The sequence below is a fragment of the Candoia aspera genome, chromosome 3 (genome assembly GCF_035149785.1).
Source record: "Candoia aspera isolate rCanAsp1 chromosome 3, rCanAsp1.hap2, whole genome shotgun sequence".
Lineage (NCBI taxonomy): Eukaryota > Metazoa > Chordata > Lepidosauria > Squamata > Boidae > Candoia > Candoia aspera.
The window spans coordinates 26234494-26257442 of record NC_086155.1 but is presented as its reverse complement, the minus strand read 5'-3'; the positions used below and the strand labels follow the sequence as shown (position 1 = coordinate 26257442).

General features: G+C 40.7%; 1 protein-coding gene across 1 annotated transcript in view; it reads left to right on the top strand.

Annotated features, from left to right (window-relative positions):
* Positions 1 to 972: 972 nt before the first annotated feature.
* The window catches only part of PPP1R16B (protein phosphatase 1 regulatory subunit 16B), a 77282-nt gene continuing 55305 nt past the window's right edge, over positions 973 to 22949 (top strand). The window contains exon 1 of the mRNA XM_063297176.1: positions 973 to 1338. Coding sequence (XP_063153246.1) covers positions 1092 to 1338 — 247 coding nt within the window. The 5' untranslated portion in view covers positions 973 to 1091. The remainder of the gene's footprint in view (positions 1339 to 22949) is intronic.

The following is a 22949-nucleotide window of genomic DNA, read 5'->3' as shown; positions in this document are numbered from 1 at the left end:
ATTCTTTTTTAAAAAATGAATTGATTTAATTTAAGGATGCATACTAGGTAAAATTAGGAAAACTGCACAAAAATGCAAACATCCTGAGAAATATGCATGAAAATTTTTGTGTAGATTTTTTGAGATAAAAAACCCCCTAAGAAACTAAGTAAAACTAAACATGATAGATTTGCATTCTTCATTGGACATAGAAAAACAACAGAGATTTTTAATAATATGCATAAATGGACTGCAGCTTAGCTTTTAACAATTGTTTTTATAATGAAGACTCCATAGATGGTAAAGATACTTATGCCAGAACTTTTATCCACAGGTTAAAGCAGCCTAAAGTATTCCAGGAATAAATCATTTACATAAATATTTTGCAATATACAGAGTGATAATGAAGGTTTATAATCTCATCAGCCTCCCCATTCAGTACTACTGAATTTTTATATTATCATGTCTCTCCCAGACAAAATCAAGGCAAGTTAGAACCATGATATTGTTACTAATGTTTGTAAAGTGATCTCTGTTCTAGGTTTTAATGTCTAAAATATGAAGAAATGTTCAAGGGTTTTATTTTTATGTTCATTATGGACTCTGGTTTTGGCAGGATAGTATATGGGCTGCTGAATGGATGTAATAAAGCAAAAGTTTGAAATTACTTCAGAGGTTCTTATCATAAGATAACACAGCACATAAAGACCTTTTAAAGTTAAGCTTTCCTCAGCTTACCTCCAGTTTTAATATTCAGCTAGAATACAAAGACAGACCAAATATCTTACTATACTAGACAGCTTTTGTGGAAAAATGCTATTCTTGATATAAATTTGTTTCATAAAGAAATATAAATTCATTGTTTTCTATTATATAGTAATATGCTGTTTGGCAAGATGTTCTTTTGAATCTTTTCCCTTGTTCTGTTCCTTTTTAAAATCTATAACAAGATACACAGTCAGTTTTGGCCCTCTTTCCCTTTTTCCAGGATTCCACCATGTGTTCCTCAGACTCTGAGAAGGGCCGCTCATGATCCAGTCACTTAGCTGCCTAGACAGAGCTACAGATTCCGCAGCTGTGTGGCTGATCCCATCAACAAATTTGTCGAAGAAATGGACACCCATATGGACTTGCTGACAGAGCTCCAGCTTCTGGATAAGGTACCTACCCTAGAGAGACTCCAAGCTGCTCAGAAACGCAGGGCTCAGCAGTTGAAGAAATGGGCTCAGTATGAGAAGGAGATGCAGCACAAGAAGCGGAAGCATGAGAAAAAGAGGAATGTTTTCTGCCCCAAGAAGGTGTCTTTTGAGGCCAGTGTTGCATTGCTGGAAGCTTCGTTGAGGAACGATATTGAGGAAGGTAAGAAATACTAAAAGTGAAAATTACATGCATCTCGTAAACCTTGTTTATTGAAAGACATTTAAGCATCAAATGGTGTTCCACCAAGGAAGACATTAAAGTGGATTGTGGTTCTGTGGACACAAGCCAGGTGAACAGTTGTGTGAGATGGAATCCTTTGCATTTCCACGTTCAGAAAGTGGCGTGTTTCACATTTTATCTTTCCCTGTCGATTACTTATATACCTGGTCTAGGCTGTTCTGTTTCTAGCTCAGATTACTTCCAGTAAGTTTGGAACAGTCTATTTCAAGGCTGGCACCATTTGATCTTGAACTGTTTTGTACACTTCTCCCTAAAGACATACTTTAGGTAGGTCAGCTTAGATTCACTAATGAAAGCAGAAGGTTTTTTTTTCTGTCTAATCGTCTTGGTGTTTATATCACCTTAATTGCCAAGTTGTCTTTTTTCATGGTAGATAGGTTTTGCATAAGAATTTAATGTGGCTATGTTCATACAGTGTAGAGGGTTGGTTAGTGAATATCTTTGAAAACCTGGCCCCTGTAAATGGTATTGTGTGAGCATGGATGGATATTTTGTTATTTGGCCTGAAAAAGTTTCAGCTCTGATAGATATTTTTACCTAACATCCAAAATAGTTTGATTGAATTCTTTTCTTACATTGATTTCCATATTTGTCCAAGTCTAATAATAATTCTGATTAATTTTTCATTCAGAATAAGATTTTGGTGAAATTTTGACTAGAACAGAAATTACATTTGAATCCGTTAGAAACATTTTAATGTGGCTTAAAAGAAAATGCCACATAGTTTCTGAATTATATAATAAATTGTCAAGATGCAATTAAATTTTAAGATTAGTCCAGACATTTCCTATCCTTGCCTCCAACATTAGGCATAAATCATTGAATTAGGATAATATCAAGTGTAATCTGAACTCAAGTTGTAAAGATTTGGATTTTGGAAAAGATATGGTATCACCTAAATGATGTAAATACAATGAAGAAATAGAAAATATTATTTGGCTAGTGTTCATGTACATTAGAGATTTTATATAAAATGCTTTGTAGAAGTTTTAAAAGAAGGAAATTGTTTCATTGGTAATGGTCAGCATGCGACATGTGAGTTTAGTATTGAGTAACAAAGAAAATAATTGAGGGGGGGGGAAGAAAAGATTTGTTGTACCAACCCAGAATATATTTAAGAACGTTAAGGTATATTTGAAGGATTCAAAAGAGATTACTTTATAAGACTATTCAATTACATTATTATATTATAGATGTTATCTGCTACATTTTTGGGACTTGATTTATGTGGTGCAGTCTAAAACATTTAGTTGCCGAAAGGCCTAGCTTGACATTCTTCTGATGATTGGTTTGGGGCTATGTACCTTGTCTTCCTCTTCTTTAAAGCAAGCTGGTGACATTTTTATTGCAATGAAGTGCATATGAAAAGGCCGTTTATCTCTTCTCTACCTAGCCTGATCCTATCCTTGCTCAGCAAGATTTCATTGAACTGATGACATGTAAGGTAGATGAGAATTTGGCTCCTACTGCCACTTCTCATCAGAGTTAGCTGCTTCCCCTGGGTTTCAGTAGGACTGGCTCTGAATGTATATGCTTTTGTTATACAGTATGTATTTCCATAAAAAGACTGTGTACACAAGTCCTGTTCCTATTTATCCAGTTTTATTTCTGTTGGACTTCCTTAGAGTTTTGTGTACTTCTTCAGTATGTACCCAGAAAAAGTCCAACTGAATTTAGTTCATCTGATTTAAGTGTGCATAGATAGGACTCACACAGTATACTAAGGCTTGCTGTGTTGTTTTTATTATGGTTTAATTAGCGAGTAAACTACCTCCCCAAAAATGGGTTTCCTAAATCACAATCAGGCAAACCATAGTTTGGCTTGTTATGATGTGTGAATCTTGCTATAGGATAGATAACTAGAGGCAAAGAAGAACTAAAATTCCCTGTAGGTAGTCTTCCCCAATGTATTGACTTCCAGATGTATTGCAACTACAATCCGAGAGTTCTTAGACAGGATGCTAGTTGGGAATTCTGGGATTTGTAGCCTCAATACATCTGGAGGGTGCCAGATTAGAGAAGACCGCCTAAAAAGGAAGACAGAATAAACAAGGGATCAATAAAAAGGAATACTGAAACTCATATTATTAAAATTAGTATCACATTATTAACTTATTTTCTCTCCAGTACTTAATGTATTTCATACACATACATGTGTGCGCGCGCACACATGATGGTCTAGTAATTATTGACCTAAATATTCTTTTTGACAGCTGTAGTAATAAAGTTTATTAGATGATTCTGCTGAGTTCTTTATATATTTTATGTCTTTGCTTATCAAAAACAGTTTAGCAGATATACTCAACTACTTTATATTGTACATTGACCCCTTCACAGGAATTCCCTTTTCTGTTTCTTTGATGCCCTACAGATTATATACCTCTACTATCACATGCATACTTATTTGAGTACTTTGCAGGGATGTCCTCAACGTGTAGTCAAAGAAGTCAAGATGGTGGCTATGTTGTGCAATCAAACCTCTGCCTGCGACACACACAAAAAAGGCAGAGCTCTGATCACAGCATCATGGCCACTGTTTTGATTTTTTTCACCATGCCCTGTGGACATCACTGGGGAAAAAGGTTACTGTAAATTACATCTAAAACTGCAAGAATATGTAAGAATATTAACTTTGAAGTGTTTTGTACAAGTATTTTTTTCTCCAAAAGGGAAAAGGTGTGTGATATTGGATATTTATCCTCTCACTTAGGTTTCCTTTTCCCTTTCTTTCTTTGTTAAATCTATCAGAGTCTTAACATAATCTTGCTTCAAGTGTTAGTGCTTGTTTCTCTTGTATCAGCTATAGGTTTAGCTCCTACATATTAGGCTCTGGAGGGGAAACAAAACAAAAAATAATGCCTACTTTAAAATCTGTCAGTCTAAATCTAAGATTGATAGGTATGACAAAGGAAGCAAAATCCGGAGAATAATAACAGGATCGGAATGATCTTGACAGGCAGTATACCCACAGTCTACAGTAATTATTTTCATGGAGGTAACTCTGGGGACCTGGCCCAAAAGTTTTATCTTTGCAATAACAATACAACTTAAGAGAAATTGCAAGTAAAATCTGATTACTTTTCTCTTGCTTAGAGATATAAGACTCCAGATAATTAACTAGATGGAAGCAGAAAATCTACAGTACGTCTGTAATGTGAAGGCAGGATTATAAACACCATGGGGTGTAAATACTATAAATAACAGGGATGTCCAAAGGGCGTGGGCCAAAAAGTCAAGATGGCACCATGGCAGAATAACCAAGGCTGGTCTTGAATGTTCTTTGCCTTTTGATATATAGATAATGTAGATTCTTGTTACTAAGTCCAGTTCGCTGTCATTTTATCTCCAGCCTGTTCATTCTCCCTCCATGCTTTTTCCCACATCCTTCTCACAAGAACTGTTGCTGAGCCAGTACTGCATATCTTGTGGCTGTGCGCCTAGTTCTTCCTAAGTGCAGAACCTTACATTTCTTGCTGCTAAACAACATTTTGTTGGATAGGGCTGAATGTTCAAGTCTGTTAAGGTCCTTTTGAACATTTAACAGTGTACTGGCTACTGTAGTAGATAGTGCAGCCAGGATGTGAATCCTTTTGGAGATGTAGATCACTGAACTGTGGGTGGTACTAAGATGGGAGGTTGGCTTATACCTTAATGGACAAAATTCACAATTCAAAATTACCTCGAAAGGTGTGAGATCTGGCTTGGCAAAGTACATGTGAAAAGGAGCTAGGAGTACAAGTGGACCACCAGCAGAATATTAGCGAGTATTGAGATACAGCAGCTAAAAGAGCCAATGCAATCTTGGGCTGCAATGACAATAACAATTGTGTCCAGATTTGGGCAGGGGGTAGTAGTTCCATTGTATTCTGCGCTTCATTTGAAGTGTGAAGTTCTAAGCATTATCATTTAAAAGAAATGTAGAATAGTTTGAGTGGGTTCAGAGGAGAACTACCAGGAAACTAAGCTCTATGAGGAATAGTTAAGGGACCTGGATATGTTTAACTTGAAAAAGACAAAACTAACAGGAGATGTGACAGCAGTCTACAAATATTTAAAAGCTGTCATGTGCAAGGGGGGACAAAACTCTTCTCCACTGAAATCAAGAGCAGGACAAGTATGAACAGATTGAAATTAAAGAATATTCTGGTTGAATATTTGAAGGAATTTCCTGATAGTGGAACAGGCTGCCTAGGACAGTGATGGACTCCTCCTCAGTGGTAGCCTTCAAATGGAGGAGTGGTCATGGTGGTAGATGCCACCTGTCAGAGATGGTTTAGTGGATTCTCTTCAGAGCAGGAGATTAAAGTAGATGCCGGAATGCTATAGCTGAGCATGTCTAAAGTTTTTCCTCTGAAGAGCTGAAGCTCATGGTAGAACTTAAAAGTACTATACTGTTGCCTTAACTTGCTTTTAAAATGTGGGTTTAAATAGGGTATCGGCAATTAGGATTTCTAAATTTTACATAAAACTTTGTTGTGTAAGCCTTCACCAAACTCCCTGGTTCTGCCAAATATGTTGTACTTCAAATCACAACATTCCTAGCCAACATAAAGAAGAACAGGAATCAAAGCCCATTGCATCAGGGCACATATAGGTTTGGGAAGGTTGGTTTGCACAAGCCAGTCAAAATAGTGTAGACAAATTTGGGTGGCCAAGGACCAAGTGGGCAGCATGATAACATATAGGAGTAGAAGTCTGTCACACATTTAAGGCCCCAGGGTATTTTTTTACTTCCTGGTACATTTTTTGTGGGGTGAAATACTTGTTTTTGTTTTATCTTGTTTCTTTACATGTGTTAATGGAACTCGCACTGCCACTTTCTGCTGGCTAACAATCCCATTGAAAATTAGGTGCAAATTGCATAATCAGATGTCAGTTATATAATTTGAAGGGACAAAGGAACCTGCAAAAACAGCAATAACAAAAAGATGTATGCCTATCCATGCCATAAAAGTAATATTTATTTACTTTCTATATTTATGGACTGCCACAGTCCACAAGGATGGCAGTATACCAATGTAACATTAAAATAAAAATATAATACAATAAGTCAATAAATTACTATAATAATTCACAGCTCAACAATACAATTACAGCTGGCATAAATAGGTGTCCAGTGACCAGATATCAACTTCCAAATGTCCTTCCAAATATCTCCATTTTCAGTCTTCATGAAACTCAGGAGCAAAGGTACCATTTAAATCTCCCTCTAAAGGATGGTTACTGCCACCAGAAAAACAAAACAAAACCTCTATTAAGTCTTCCTCTCCTGAATCTCCTATGGGGGAGAAACCCACAGCATACCCAACTGGGACAAGCACCCTAGATGGATAGGATCTACTTAAAGCAGACCATCCTGGAAGTACCTGGGTGCCAAGCTAAATAGGGCTTTGTAGGTTGAAACTGGCATTTTGAATTGTACCCAGAAGACTAATGACACCCAGTGAAGTACCAGCAACACAGATTTTAAATGTGAGTAGTGGCTCGCAGCCACTAAGATGTGGGCTCTTGAGTTGTCTACCAATTTCAGCTTTCAGATAGTCTTCAGAGATTTGTAGTAATCTAATCAGGAGCTGATGAGGGCATGAGTCATTGCAACCAGAGCCTCCTTCCACAGGAAGGGCTGCAGCTAGCGCACCAGTCAACATTGTGCAAAGCCCCCCTGCCACAAACTCCACCTGGCTCTAGCAGCAGCTATGAGTTAGAAGGACCCCAAAGTCATCTGTCTGCTTCTTTGAGGTAGTCCTATCATGTCGAGAGTAACCACTGGAGCAATTAGGGTGTCAGATAGTTTCTTGTCAAACAGTAATTCAGTCTTGCTGGGAATCAACTTCAAACTGATCCTTCTAGCCCACAGGCACTGGATCAGAACTTCCACTGCATCGCCATCCCAGCCTGGGCTGAAGGATGTGTATCTGGTTATTTTCAGTATACTGATAGTACCACATCCTGAACTCTCAACAGCTTTATGTAAATGTTAAACAGGAAAAGACAGAAGAACCCACACACCCACATTGGAGTGGCTAACAAGTAGATCTCCCTTGCCACTGACTGGAATTGCCTTCTAAGAATGGAGCAGAACTACCATAAATCAGTGCCCCAACTCCCAATCCTTGCCTGCAACCCAGAGGGTACTTAACAGATGATACTGAAAGATATAAAGGGATAAGGAATATGAAATGAAGAGTTGAGTCTATAGGTATACACTCCTAATACATTTTAGAAGTGCCAAGATATACAGCTCCTGTTTATGGTGTTGCTCAGATCCATTATCGAGTTAGGAGAGAGTATTGGATATGACAAGCATCTAATGAAAAAAATTAAAATGGAACATACATGTGATATATCATAGTGATTATGCACTTAACTATGTTCACAGTTTGTTTCCCCCTCTCTGAGTAACAGTCACCTTTTGGTTTTGTACTAGTGGTTTAAAGCAGAGCTGCACAACTTTTTCTGAGGTGATGGCCATCTTTGGACTTGGAGAGTAGTCCTTGGTACATCACTCAAACAATTACTGGGTGCAAACCAAATACTGTATTTTATTTTTATTTACATTTAAATATTTATTAAAATTGTAATTAAATAACATATAATTAATGTAATTAGTTTTCAGTTATGCATAATAACTTGGTAACTTTTGAACAACACTGGGGCCACAGGTTGTCTCGCTCTGGTTTGAGGGTAACAAGTATTTGTTGCAGCACTTGTGCTAACTAGTTTATCTGAATGAGGTGAATTGGACTGCCTTTATGAGCTGGCAGAGTGTTTTAAAGTAGCCATCTGTTTTGCAAAGTCTGTGTTGTCAGGTCTCAAAAGGGAAATCTGAGGTCACGTTACGCTGTCACTGATTTTGGCAGCTGAAAGCAGATGGTGAGAACTATCAACTGGTTAAATAATATTTAATCTTCTGATCATTTTAACTGATTGTATAGGCCATTCACTTCAGCAAAGGATCGTTACCTTGTCGTGGTGCTGGAGCTTGAGCACCTCAATGATGCCATGAGCTAAACCGTGAAAGGCCACCCAAGACGGGAAGGTCATGACAGAGAGGTCAGACTAAATGCGATCCCTGGGGAAGGTACTGGCAACCCACCCCAGTATTCTTGCCGTGAAAACAAAATGGATCAGTACAACCAGAGATATGTCGGTATACCATCGGAAGATGAGACCCCCAGGTCGGAAGATGGTCAAAATGCTACTGGGGAGGAACAGAGGATGAGTTCAACTAGCCCCAGACGTGATGACGCAGCTAGCTCAAAGCCGAAAGGACGGCTAGCAGCCGACGGTGCTGGTGGTGAACGGCGAATCCGATGTTCTAAGGATCAACACACCATTGGAACCTGGAATGTAAGATCTATGAGCCAGGGCAAATTGGATGTGGTTATTGGTGAGATGTCAAGATTAAAGATAGACATTCTGGGCATCAGTGAACTGAAATGGACTGGAATGGGCCACTTCACATCAGATGACCACCAGATCTATTACTGTGGACAAGAGGACCACAGAAGAAATGGAGTAGCCTTCATAATTAATAGTAAAGTGGCTAAAGCAGTGCTTGGATACAATCCAAAAAACGACAGAATGATCTCAATTCGAATTCAGGGCAAGCCATCTAACATCACAGTGATCCAAATATACGCCCCAACCACAAATGCTGAAGAAGCTGAAGTAGAGCAGTTCTATCAGGATCTGCAGCACCTACTGGACGACATGCCTAAAAGAGATGTTATTTTCATCACAGGAGACTGGAATGCTAAGGTGGGCAGTCAAATGACACCTGGAATTACAGGTAAGTATGGCCTGGGAGAACAAAACGAAGCAGGAAATAGGCTGATAGAATTTTGCCAAGACAATTCACTCTGCATAACAAACACTCTCTTCCAACAACCTAAGAGATGGCTTTATACATGGACTTCACCAGATGGACAACACCGAAATCAGATTGACTACATCCTTTGCAGCCAAAGGTGGTGGACATCTGTACAGTCGGTAAAAATAAGACCTGGAGCTGACTGTAGTTCCGATCACGAACTTCTTCTTGCACAATTTAGGATCAGACTAAAGAGATTAGGGAAGACCCACAGATCAGCTAGATATGAGCTCACTAATATTCCTAAGGAATATGCAGTGGAGGTGAAGAATCGATTTAAGGGACTGGACTTAGTAGATAGGGTCCCGGAAGAACTCTGGACAGAAGTTGGCAGCATTGTTCAGGAGGCGGCAACAAAATACATCCCAATGAAAGAGAAAACCAAGAAGGCAAAATGGCTGTCTGCTGAGACACTAGAAGTAGCCCAAGAAAGAAGGAAAGCAAAAGGCAACAGTGATAGGGGGAGATATGCCCAATTAAATGCAAAATTCCAGAGGTTTGCCAGAAGAGATAAGGAATTATTTTTAAACAAGCAATGCGCGGAAGTGGAAGAAGACAATAGAATAGGAAGGACAAGAGACCTCTTCCAGAAAATTAGAAACATCGGAGGTAAATTCCAGGGGTATGATCAAAAACAAAGATGGCAAGGACCTAACAGAAGAAGAAGAGATCAAGAAAAGGTGGCAAGAATATACAGAAGACTTGTATAGGAAGGATAACAACATTGGGGATAGCTTTGACGGTGTGGTCAGTGAGCTAGAGCCAGACGTCCTGAAGAGTGAGGTTGAGTGGGCCTTAAGAAGCATTGCTAATAACAAGGCAGCAGGAGACGACAGCATCCCAGCTGAACTGTTCAAAATCTTGCAAGATGATGCTGTCAAGGTAATGCATGCTATATGCCAGCAAATTTGGAAAACACAAGAATGGCCATCAGACTGGAAAAAATCAACTTATATCCCCATACCAAAAAAGGGGAACACTAAAGAATGTTCAAACTATCGAACAGTGGCACTCATTTCACATGCCAGTCAGGTAATGCTCAAGATCCTGCAAGGTAGACTTCAGCAGTTCATGGAGCGAGAATTGCCAGATGTACAAGCTGGGTTTAGAAAAGGCAGAGGAACTAGAGACCAAATTGCCAATATCTGCTGGATAATGGAAAAAGCCAGGGAGTTTCAGAAAAACATCTATTTCTGTTTTATTGACTATTCTAAAGCCTTTGACTGTGTGGACCATAACAACTTGTGGCAAGTTCTTAGTGGTATGGGGATACCAAGTCATCTTGTCTGCCTCCTGAAGAATCTGTATAACGACCAAGCAGCAACAGTAAGAACAGACCACGGAACAACGGACTGGTTTAAGATTGGGAAAGGAGTACGGCAGGGCTGTATACTCTCAACCTACCTATTCAACTTGTATGCAGAACACATCATGCGACATGCTGGGCTGGAGGAATCCAAGGCTGGAGTTAAAATCTCTGGAAGAAACATTAACAATCTCAGATATGCAGATGATACCACTTTGATGGCTGAAGGCGAAGAGGAACTGAGGAGCCTTATGATGAAGGTGAAAGAAGAAAGTGCAAAAGCTGGCTTGCAGCTAAACCTCAAAAAAACCAAGATTATGGCAACCAGCTTGATTGATAACTGGCAAATAGAGGGAGAAAATGTAGAAGCAGTGAAAAACTTTGTATTCCTAGGTGCAAAGATTACTGCAGATGCTGACTGCAGTCAGGAAATCAAAAGATGCTTAATCCTTGGGAGAAGAACAATGACAAACTCGATAAAATAGTTAAGAGCAGAGACGTCACACTGACAACAAAGGCCCGCATAGTTAAAGCAATGGTTTTCCCCGTAGTAACATATGGCTGCGAGAGCTGGGCCATAAGGAAGGCTGAGAGAAGAAAGATCGATGCTTTTGAACTGTGGTGTTGGAGGAAAATTCTGAGAGTGCCTTGGACTGCAAGAAGATCAAACCAGTCCATCCTCCAGGAAATAAAGCCAGACTGCTCACTTGAGGGAATGATATTAAAGGCAAAACTGAAATACTTTGGCCACATAATGAGAAGACAGGACACCCTGGAGAAGATGCTGATGCTAGGGAGAGTGGAAGGCAAAAGGAAGAGGGGCCGACCAAGGGCAAGGTGGATGGATGATATTCTAGAGGTGACGGACTCGTCCCTGGGGGAGCTGGGGGTGTTGACGACTGACAGGAAGCTCTGGCGTGGGCTGTTCCATGAAGTCACGAAGAGTCGGAAGCGACTAAACGAATAAACAACAACAAACAACATAGGCCATTCAAGGGAAGGAATATTTTCTTAAGTGTGAGATGACTTGCAGCATAATAAGGAAAAGCTGCATGGCATTCATGGGATTTTCCGTACTGTACTGACAGTGTAAATCAGATGGGAAATTGGATTGCAGGATATTTGTTACTATATGAGAGCCAAAATAGCTTTTAGAAATGAATGAGTCCAAATTCAATCAGAAACATGGCAGTTCCATATTAAAAACATGTAAGACATGTATTGAAATTGTTTTCATTTAAGTGCCAATGACTGCGGTGGTTCTTATTTTGAGTATATTTTAACCTGAAATATAAAACTTTGGCTAGTTTTGGAATAATTAAGGAAAAAAAGCCACTTAGTTACATTTTCAGTAGCTTGGTAGGTGAGGAGTTGTTGCCACATGTGGATAACAATGTACCTTTCAGACTCAGCCTAACAAATTTCATCAAGATTTCAACTTGTAATTAAAGGTCTAGTTCGCTGATTGATTAAAACTTGCAAGCTTATAGACATAACACCAGTGTGGTTCTAAATTAGTAGAGTAAGAGTTTTTTTCTGAAACTAAAGTCAGAAATCAAACTCTTCTAGCCCTAAACAAGTAGAGTGTTTCAGAATCCAGCTGTGAGGCAGAAATCCAGAAGATCACTAGATGGCAGCAAAAAGATACTAAGAAACTCTAATTCTTTGCTGCCATCTAGTGATCATTAAGATTTTTCCAATCCAGACCTGGTACACCATTTACGATAGCAGACATTTTGTAAATAGGAGAACTATCACTACAGCATTTTCTGAGAACATCCACAAATAGCTTTTAACTTTACAAATGTGTCCCCAGAGATTTGCCTACCCATATTTTTAACAAAGAAAATGCTAAAATACAAAATAGCCAGCATGTTAAAATGCATTTGTTACTAGATAATCTGAACAAAACACTAATTTGAAAGTTGTGTGGCTACCTCAGTGAATAAGTTTTAATCATATACAATATCGTACGTTTGGCCTAAGTAAGTATAAGTGCAAAGTAGAAAAAGGACATTGGGGTGATAATTGTTGTCTCTTATCTGTCTCCTTCCCTTCCGGGATCATCAAGCAGTTTCAGTTTGCCTGCTCTTTCTATTGTGTAATTCAAGATCCCTCATGGTAACAGTGTATATGGATAAAATGTATTATTTGTCCCCTACACAGTCAGTGCTTCATCATTATGGTACCACAGTGATTTAACCGGTATTAATGGTGGCTTCTCTAACACCATAGTTCTAAGTTTATTATAATACAGATCAGCTTTCCCCAACCAGTCTCCTTTCATATCTATTGGAACTACACTGGAAATCTGGGGAGTGTTAGGTATGGAAAGGTTGAAAAAGATTTCAGCCTGCCTTCAGAACATGGTTGTTCACAAAAAATGAAGTTATCAGGCCTTTTGTCATTTTTTCTGGTTTTTCATGACAAGCTTTTGTTAATATGTGTATGGTTTGATTTTAAACATCCTTGGAATCTAAAGAATTGTATTGTAGTCTAAAGAATGACAGTGCCCAAACAAACATATCTCATGACCTTGAGGAATAGCCTCTGATAGCTGTCAGTTGATCATTGTTACTTAGTACAGAAAGTTCATTCCACAACTTCAGAGGAATTCTGTGTTTGGTTATTGTTGTTCTCCCTGATGTTGAGCCTGGTGTCTAAAAACAGGTTTTGTGGCTGAATTTTTGTGCTGTCGAATGCAAATGAAATCTTCTAAAAATGCTTAGTAGCATTACGGTAGAATTAAAATTTAGCCATTTGCAGACTTTCTATTTGGCATACTTAGAACGGTCATGCTTGTGTAGAAGGACTTCCCCTTGTTCCCCAACCACCTGCATGTTAGTTGCACCATCACTATTTAAGATTTCCAAATATTCTGAAGAATTTCTGTATCTTCCAAAAGTGGACTCTGGACACTTTCTCTCCTCTGTAGCCTTATACAATTTTCTGGATTGAAATATTACATGTTCATATGTGATTCACTGAATAAGCCTAGGGATTTAGCCATGATTTAGAGGCCCTAAGGCAGGGGAAGTGGTACAGGCTGTTTGTCAAATGCTATCAGAATAAGGCTGTGTAACAACTGAACTTGGCAAGGGTGCCAACAAGCTTGTGATGGGGTGGGAAAGCCCTCTGAACAGGAGGAGGATTTATGAAGACTTTCATATACTGTATAAAATTATAATAAAACTGAAACAAATTTAAAAAATCAGGAATTTTGTGAGGCCTTAAGCTGGAGCTTACTTAGCTAAATCTGGCTCTGAATAAGCCATAGTAAGCTAGATCTGAACAACATGCTAAACCAGCCAGCCATATTTATTTATTTATTATTCACATTTCTATCACCGCCCATTTCCCCACAAAAGGGGGACTCTTGCACTCCAGACCAGGCTTTACAGTCTGACTCCCAAGATGGTACTGCCGAAATTTGACAGCAAAAATGGCTTTTCTTTTTTTGCAGTGTTTGTTCATTTCTGCTTAAAAAATGAAATACTGGCTACCATAGGTTAGATGGTAAGCCTCCACTAGTCTTAAAGCCTTAATAAATTCTCAATCTATCCTCAGTCCAAGAAAAAAAAAGAATGAATGAATGAATGCCACCCCCAAAGCCATTTTTCTGTACCCTGTGCCCCTTAGAAGGCAGTGCTTGAAAAAAAAAACACTAATGATGAAGTGCGACCCGACCCACACTGTAGAAGAAATGAGGCTCATTATTGCTAGGCATATAATATAAACTAAGGCATAAAATTCTTTCTGAGATTTGCAGTACAAGAACCTAATTATTGGTGCATAAATGTGCATATTTACAGTAGACTGGAACTTAAGTCAGTTATGTTCTATAGATGAATGAGTCTGGGTTAAATATGGTTGTATCTGGATTTGGTTCAGTATTATATGCTGAGGAAAATAATGCGACTGTGTGGAGTATTTTCTTCACTTTGCTATGCATGTGCCTTTTGCATGTAGGAAGATGATCCATGGAAAGAATTTTCCACCCAAAATTGACAATTACAATACAGTTCCAGGCAAATCACCGCACAGTGCAGGTGAGCCTTTTCAAGTGATGCCTTGAAAGCTGCCCCAGAACACACAGATGATGCCCCTGTACATCTGTTCAGTGTATACCATTGGAATCCAGCAAAGTCTTCAAGACTGCAGGCAATAATTCGCCTGGGCTCAAAAAAAAAAAAAGATTTGTGTGATGAAGATGTAGAGGCTACCTGCAGGACAAAAGATTTTAGGCATGAGATAAAAGTATTGACAATAATTCTGCATTATGACCTGCCTAACAAAGCAAACCAGTGGTTTGTGGCTCCTTCCAGATATGAGATGCTCATCCTTTTGCTACAGATCAGTGAGGACATAATTATTTAAGCAGGCACTGAGTGATTGATATGGAGGATATTCTTACACGAAAGCTGTCAATACACGAAACAACGATGGGGCTTGTTCTTCAGTTGGCTTGTTACAGAGTCTGACACTGATTTGGGCCGAGAGGGAGTGACTGCTCCAAAGGTCACTCTGCTGGCTTCTGTAGCTAAGGGAGGACTAGAACCTGGGTCTCTTCATTTCTATTCCTGTGCAGTAACCATCATGCCATGCTGGCTCTCACTTGGACAGATAGTCCTCATTTAGTGACTGCCTCGTACAGTGACTGTTTGCAGATACAGTTGTGGTGAATAAGTAACCTTGCGACCAATCCTCACATTTATGACCTATACAGGTCTGTAAAACAAAGGAAAGCTGAAGTAAGATCATAAGCATAGTCACAGGTTCACTTAACAACCACTTCAATTAACAACCGAGTTGCCAGTCCCAACTGTAGCTGCTAAATGACAACTACCTGTATTAAATAAATAATGTTGCTGCTGGTTCTCCTCTTCATCTCTTTCCTTCCACCTTTCCCAGCATCAGAGCCTTCTCCAGAGAGTTAGGTCTTTGCATAATGTGTCTGAAGTAGGATAATTGGAGCCTGGTCATTTGTGCCTCAAATGAGAACTCTGGATTTATTTGTTTGGCTAAAATTTACCTTACGTGGAAAAATTAGCTTCTTTCAGCTTTTCTTCACATTTAGTATATACATTCAAATATACAGTGTGTGTATAACACACACACACGCACGCACGCACAAAGCATATATATGTGTACAGCTGTGTTTCTTTTCAAACCTTTGTCTCCAAGGAGAACAGCCTAAGAGGAGGAGAGATACATTAATGGTAAGATTGTACACCCTTCTTTCCCACATTGAGTGAACATGTAAGGAAAAAGACTTTTAAAAAATCTGCTAAACCTATTTATAACTATATTTTAGCAACTTTTAGAACTTGTCCACTTTGACTCATATATGTTAATTTCCCACTGCACCCTGGTATATTTCATACTAGTTTTTGATTGCTCGTTTGATCCTTCAAGACTGCTTAAATTAAAAATATGTTCAGAATAATTTTTACTCTAAATACTTCCCATTGTTCATTTTAGCTCCACCTGCTTCAGCACCTGTTTTCAGGAGAGTGGGAAACCCCCCCCCCCATTTATAAAACATAATAATACATTTATTTGTTCACTTGTTTGAGCTTGCCGATTGGAAGGTTGGCGGTTCGAATCCGTGTGACGGGATGAGCTCCTGTTGCCAGTCCCAGTTCCTGCCAACCTAGCAGTTCGAAAACATGCAAATGTGAGTAGATTAATAGGTACTGCTTCGGCAGGCAGGTAACGGCGTTCCGTTTAGTCATGCCGGCCACATGACCACGGAAGTGACTACGGACAAACGCCGGCTCTTCGGCTTTGAAACGGAGATGAGCACCGCCCCCTAGAGTCAGACACGACTGGACTTAATGTCAAGGGAAACCTTTACCTTTACCTTTGTTAGATTCATAGGCTGTGTCATGAGTAAGGATGGCGAGCAGGGGGCTCCCATCCAGACTGCCAAGCGCATGCGTAGCACTGAGGAATTGGTCAGCCATTCAAAGAGACACAGATCGGGACTGCCTTAACCTTTGGGGTTTATATGTCTGGGTTTTCCCACGCTTCTTCAGTTTGTTAGGATTCCTGTTATGTACTAGCAATAAACATTAGAGACCAGTTCCTTGTCTCAGCGTGTTTCCTGGTTGTTAGGACATCAATCCTAACAAACTCCTACTCCCATCGAAAGAGGGAGGAACAAGAAATTAAGGAGAGACGTTTGGAATGTCTTCAGAAAACCAAGAAATGCGGCTCGCCATCCAACAATTGGCAGCAGCCCTGCAACAACACCAACAACAAGTAGATCTCCAAATCAACACATTACAAGCTGCCATGCTACAGCAGTTACAACAACCAGTTCCGATTAACCCACAACCGGCACCAGCAGCAGCAGCAGCAGCTCCGCCAATAGTCTTGAGATCCCAGGGCAGTCTACCAGAGAAATTTGGAGGAGAAGCAGGACAGCTGAGAACCTTTCTCACACAGTGCACTATGTTCTTTGACAGCAGACCGGCAGAGTTCCCCACAGACAGAACCAGAGTCACCTTCATCCTAGGTCTGCTAAAGGGACCAGCAGTCAAATGGGCTATTCCCACGGTGGAGAACAACGACCCGATTCTCAACGACTACCAGAATTTTTTGGCAGGGTTCCGAGCACACTTTGACGACCCGATCAGAGAGGCCACTGCCAGCCGGGAAATTCAGAAGCTCAAGCAAGGTAACAAGAGGGTGGGAATCTACATTGCTGATTTTAAGTTGTTAGCAGGAGATCTGGACTGGAATGAGAGTGCATTAAAAGACCAATTCAAACAGGGGCTGGATGAGGAAATTAAGAATGAATTAGTGCGCCAGGGAACACCAGCTACCCTAGAAGCCTTATATCAGTTATCGGTGGTCATAGATGCCAGGCTAGAAGAGCTCAGGCAGATGCAACCGGGGAGAAACAGGACCCTCAGAGCGTTTTCAGGATTTCCAGCTCTCTCCGTAGCATCCTCTCACTCAGCACAAGAGGAGCCAATGCAGATTGGGGCAAGCAAGAGACTGATTTCCGAGACTGAGAGGCAGAGAAGGAGAGAGAGAGCCCTGTGTTTCTACTGCGGAGCCCAGGGGCACATGGTGAGAGTTTGCCCAGCAAGAGGCCAAGCAACTCCAGTAAGAACCCCAAGGCAAGCAGCTGAAACAGGAACCAGCTCCGCCTCTACTCCCAACCAGGGAAACTCCAGCGGTCTCCCTCCACAGAGCTCAGCAGGGAGACCAAAGATCAATTAAGGAGGGCTCATTCCGAGGATTCCAGACAAGCCTTTTACTACTTACCCGTACTCATACACGTCAACCCAGAGCACCAGGCCAAGCTAGAGGCCATCGTGGATTCCGGAGCTTCAACCAATTTTATTGATGTGCAGACCGTACAGGACTTCAACATCCCGACCAGAGAATTGCCATGCCCCATAGAAGTGGAGACCGTTGACGGCCAGCCACTCAAGGCAGGGCCGATTAGAAGGCTCACAGAACCGGTGCAACTGACAATGAGAGACCACACTGAGTGGATCCAGCTTTATGTTACTGCATCGCTAAATGTACCGGTAATCCTAGGCACGCCTTGGCTGAGGATCCACAACCCGTTGCTGAACTGGACTACAGGAGCAATCTCCTTCCCAGCTAAGGAATGCCAGCACCACAAGATTCAAGCCGCTCCACGCTCTCCAGCAACCAACGCAGTCACAGTAGCAGGGGGAGTCCACTTGCGAGCCAAGTATGCAGATTTTGCAGACGTTTTCAGCGAACAAGAGGCCACAGCACTACCCCCCCATAGGGACTGTGACTGCACCATTGAGTTGATACCAGGAGCCAAGATTCCAGCAAGGAAACAATATCCCATGTCCCCCAAGGAACTAGCCACCTTAAAGGATTACTTGGACTCCAATCTCCAAAAGGGTTTCATCCGACCATCTACTTCCCCAGTGTCTACTCCTACCTTCTTCGTACCAAAGAAGCCTGACCCGTTGGCACCTGCAACCCAGGAGACACCCATGAGAGTGGTCCACGACTTCAGTTTTTTAAATAAACAAAAAGAGAATCCTATCCTCTGCCCTTAATCTCGGATCTGCTAGATCGCTTACAGAAGGCACGCATTTTTACCAGGTTGGATCTCAGGAGTGCGTACAATCTGATCCGGGTGAAAGAGGGGCACGAATACCTGACTGCTTTCGACACCAGGTTTGGAAAATTTGAGTACCTTGTTATGCCCTTTGGCTTGTCTAATGCAGGAGCCATATTTTCCAGATTTATGAATCAAGTTTTCTCTGATTTACTAGATAAGTATCTGGTCATTTATCTAGATGACATATTAATTTTCTCTGAGGATGCTACAACTCATGTAACCCATGTGCGTAATGTCTTGCAAAGACTGAGAGAGAACAGGCTGTTCGCCAAGCTAGAGAAGTGTGCCTTTGATTTAACTGAATTACATTTCCTGGGCTATAAAGTCTCAACAGAAGGCATATCCATGGATCCTTCTAAGGTCCAGGCAATTCTCTCTTGGCCACCTCCCCGAAATGTTAAAGAGGTCCAAAGACTGTTAGGATTTTATAATTTTTATAGGTGTTTCATAAAGGGCCATAGTGATCTCGCTAGACACCTCACACAGCTTTTGAAGAAAGGAGCAAAATTCATTTGGGGGGAGAGACAGCAAGCAGCCTTCCAAGAATTTAAGCAGCTCTTTGCATCCCAGCCGCTGTTAAGACACCCTGATCCCACGAAGCAATTCATCATGCATTCAGATGCTTCAGATATTGCCATTGGGGCAGTGTTATTGCAATATACAAACAAAGCCGAGAATACATTGCTTCCTTGTGCCTTTTTTTCACGCCTACTCTCACCAGCAGAGAGAAACTATGATGTTTTTAACAAGGAGTTGCTGGCAATTAAAGCAGCATTCCAGGAGTGGAGGCACTGGCTAGAAGGGGCGATCTTTCCTGTGAAAGTTTGCACCGATCACAAGAATTTACAGCTTCTACAGAACACCAGATCCCTCACCCCACGCCAGATCAGATGGAGCCAGTTTTTCTCCCGTTTCAATTTTGTTATTTCTTATGTGCCCGGGGCGCAAAACTGCTTGGCAGACACCTTGTCTCGATCCTTTCAGGCAAACCCCGCCACTCACCAGGAGGTACAGGCTGCTATATTACAACCTCACAACTTTGATCAGTCTATGAGGGGGAGCCAGACAGAGACTTTAGCAGCAGGCAGACAAGCAGACGACCTATTTACAAGAGTCAGAGCTCAGCAACAACAGGACCCATATGCCAGGGCCAGGATGGATGACCTCCAGAGGGCCCCGCAAGACACTGCCTCCCCATTCAATGTGGAGGCAGGAATCCTCTGGCATAGTGGGCGATTATACATTCCCCCTTAATTGAGGGAAGAAGTACTGAGACTGTGTCATGACCATCAAATGGCAGGCCGTGGAGGCGTTTTCAAAACTCTCCATAGAGCTCTGAGAGACTACTGGTGGCCTAAGATGGAGACATTAAGGGGTACGTTGCTTCTTGTCACACCTGCAGACGAGCCAAGCCTCTCCCAGGGAAGCCCACAGGACTCTTGCAACCCCTACCCACCCCTAGTCAGCCTTGGGATACTAACTCCATGGATTTCATCACTGATTTACCCCCGGTCCAGGGCCTGACTTCCATACTTGTGGTGGTGAACCTTTTCACAAAGACGGCACATCTTATCAAGACTCTGGAGGGGAGGGGGCTGAAATGGAATGTGAATCTGGAGGGGAGGGTGATGTCATGAGTAAGGATGGCGAGCAGGGGGCTCCCATCCAGACTGTCAAGCGCATGCGTAGCACTGAGGAATTGGTCAGCCATTCAAAGAGACACAGATCGGGACCGCCTTAACCTTTGGGGTTTATATGTCTGGGTTTTCCCATGCTTCTTCAGTTTGTTAGGATTCCTGTTATGTACTAGCAATAAACATTAGAGACCAGTTCCTTGTCTCAGCGTGTTTCCTGGCTGTTAGGACAGGCTGTCTCAATTTGTACAACTCTGGGAGTCTTACAGGATGTAACAATAAAAAACAATGAAAACACAGGATATAAAATCCAAAACAAGTCCCTGAAATATCCAACCCCTATGCCATGAAGGGGTTTATAAATGTAAATCAGCACCATGAATTGCATCTGGAAGCCTACTGGCAACCAGTGCAGCTCATGGAGCAGAGGTGCTACATGGGCATGCCCATAACTGCCAGTGCTGCTGCATTATGGACCAGCCACATGTAGAACAGTTTTTGAATCTCTACCCATTTCACATAGCCAGTGATGAGCATCTTTATACCAGCACAGGGTTTGTGCAAGAGGAGGCAGTTTTTGATGTTTCCTTATCCTAAGGCATTGTGGCTTTCCTGGTTAAAGCCAGAACATTGGATTGGACTTGGAAAAATTGGAAATGACTATAGTAGATTCATAACCAATCAGATGCATTCAATATGTGTTATACTGTATGTACTAGTAAGATTGATAACTTCAATTTCATAAGTATGAATTAAAATGTACTTCCTTGAATATTTAGAAGTCAGAATGTATTTTTATATGTATGTTTACAACATTTTTTTTATCCATTCAATTGTGTCTGATTCTTGGCAACTGCCTGGACAAGTCCCTGCAGTTTTCTTGGCAAGGTTTTTCAGAAGTGGTTTGCCATTGCCTGTGTCCTAGGGCTGAGAGAAAGTGACTGGCCCAAGGTCACCCAGCTGACTTCGTGCATAAGGCGGGACAAGAACTCACTGTCTCCTGGTTCCTAGCCTGATGCCTTAACCACTACACTAGACTGGCTCTCATGTTTACAACATAATTGGCCCTAAACAGGTATAATGTGTAGTTGAACTTGGCTTATTCTAAAAAGCTAACTAGGGTTGATCCTGGCTTTATTATTTGTTTTGGAAATCATCAGGTAATCTCAGAGTTATTGGCTAGACTGGGAAAAATAAAAAAACATTACAGAAGAAGGCAGAGATAACCAATTCCATATTGTTGTTAAAAAAAATTAATGGATGTGCCCATGTAGTGACTATGTCTTGAATTTGACATAATGCCGTCTACCTCTTACTTTACAACAGAATTATCCATTGGAAATATGAAACACTGGTTCAGCTCCCCTCATCTGTTTTTAAGGACAGAACAACAAAAGTAAATTGCACCCAACTTTCTGAAGCAAGACTTCAGTAATTGTGAATTTCTTGTTGTGAATTGGATTAACAGATTTATTTATTTATTTATTAACTACTTCAAATGTTTGTTTAATAATAAATTAACAAATTAATCATCATCTTCATCATCACTGATTGCAGCAGCAAAACTACTTGGTTTGGTTGTGATCCAGTAGCTGAGTTTGAAATGTTTTTCCACTTGGCAGTAGTTACCCAGTTTAGGAATGTAATATCTAGTATACACCCTTTCCCCTCTCCTGTTTCATAGGAAGTGCCTCTGTGCTTTCCACTCACGGCACAGGAAGAGGTAGGCGAGGTTTTCCATAGCACGCATGGCTGCTCTTTCATTATGACACCCTTTTCAGAGATTGCAAAGTAGATTTGGTTCCCACATTAAAATACTCAAAAGACTTTTTTGCTACTAATATGTAGCTACTATATATGAAGAGAACATCAAGACAGGGAGGCAACTGGACATCAGTGGCAGGGTGGGAAGTCCTATTACCCCCTACATTTGCTAAATCATACGTTACAAAGACTCTTATTGCAATATTCATATATATCTTATTTGCATGGTTATTCTTGGCCAGTGTCAATCCTGTCCAACGTAGCTGATGCTAACATAGAAAATGTCCCCTTTGACCTAGATAGGAAGGCTTTGGGGATATGGATATGGATTTAAATTTAAGGTCCTACACTGTGATTTAAGTTGATGAGGTGAACTGCTGGAGAATGTTCCCTAGTTTTAAAAGCCTTTCATCATTTTGTATTCTACTGCTTTGAGAAATGTTACTCTGCATATCTTTAATTTACTGTTCTTAGATACCTTACATTTCTTGGATGAAAGGCAGGGTATATACCTGCCACTGAAGATGCACATCTGTGTGATCTTCAGGTTCTTCCATTGGAAATATGTGCAATTGATTCTGACACATAATGGGATATTTTTAGTGTTAGAACATCAGCCCTTTACTTCCCTTTCCAGAATGCATATATATTCAATGCTTTGTTTAAATACTTTTGTTTGGTCTAGTTTTTCAGTTGCTTACTCTGAGGCCACATATTTGTTTCAATCCAGATTTATGTTTGTTAGGAATGTTTGTTTTTTAAAATAACATGTTATAATGTATTGTGCTGGCTTTTTATATTATGTTGTATACAATTTTTGAAGCTCCT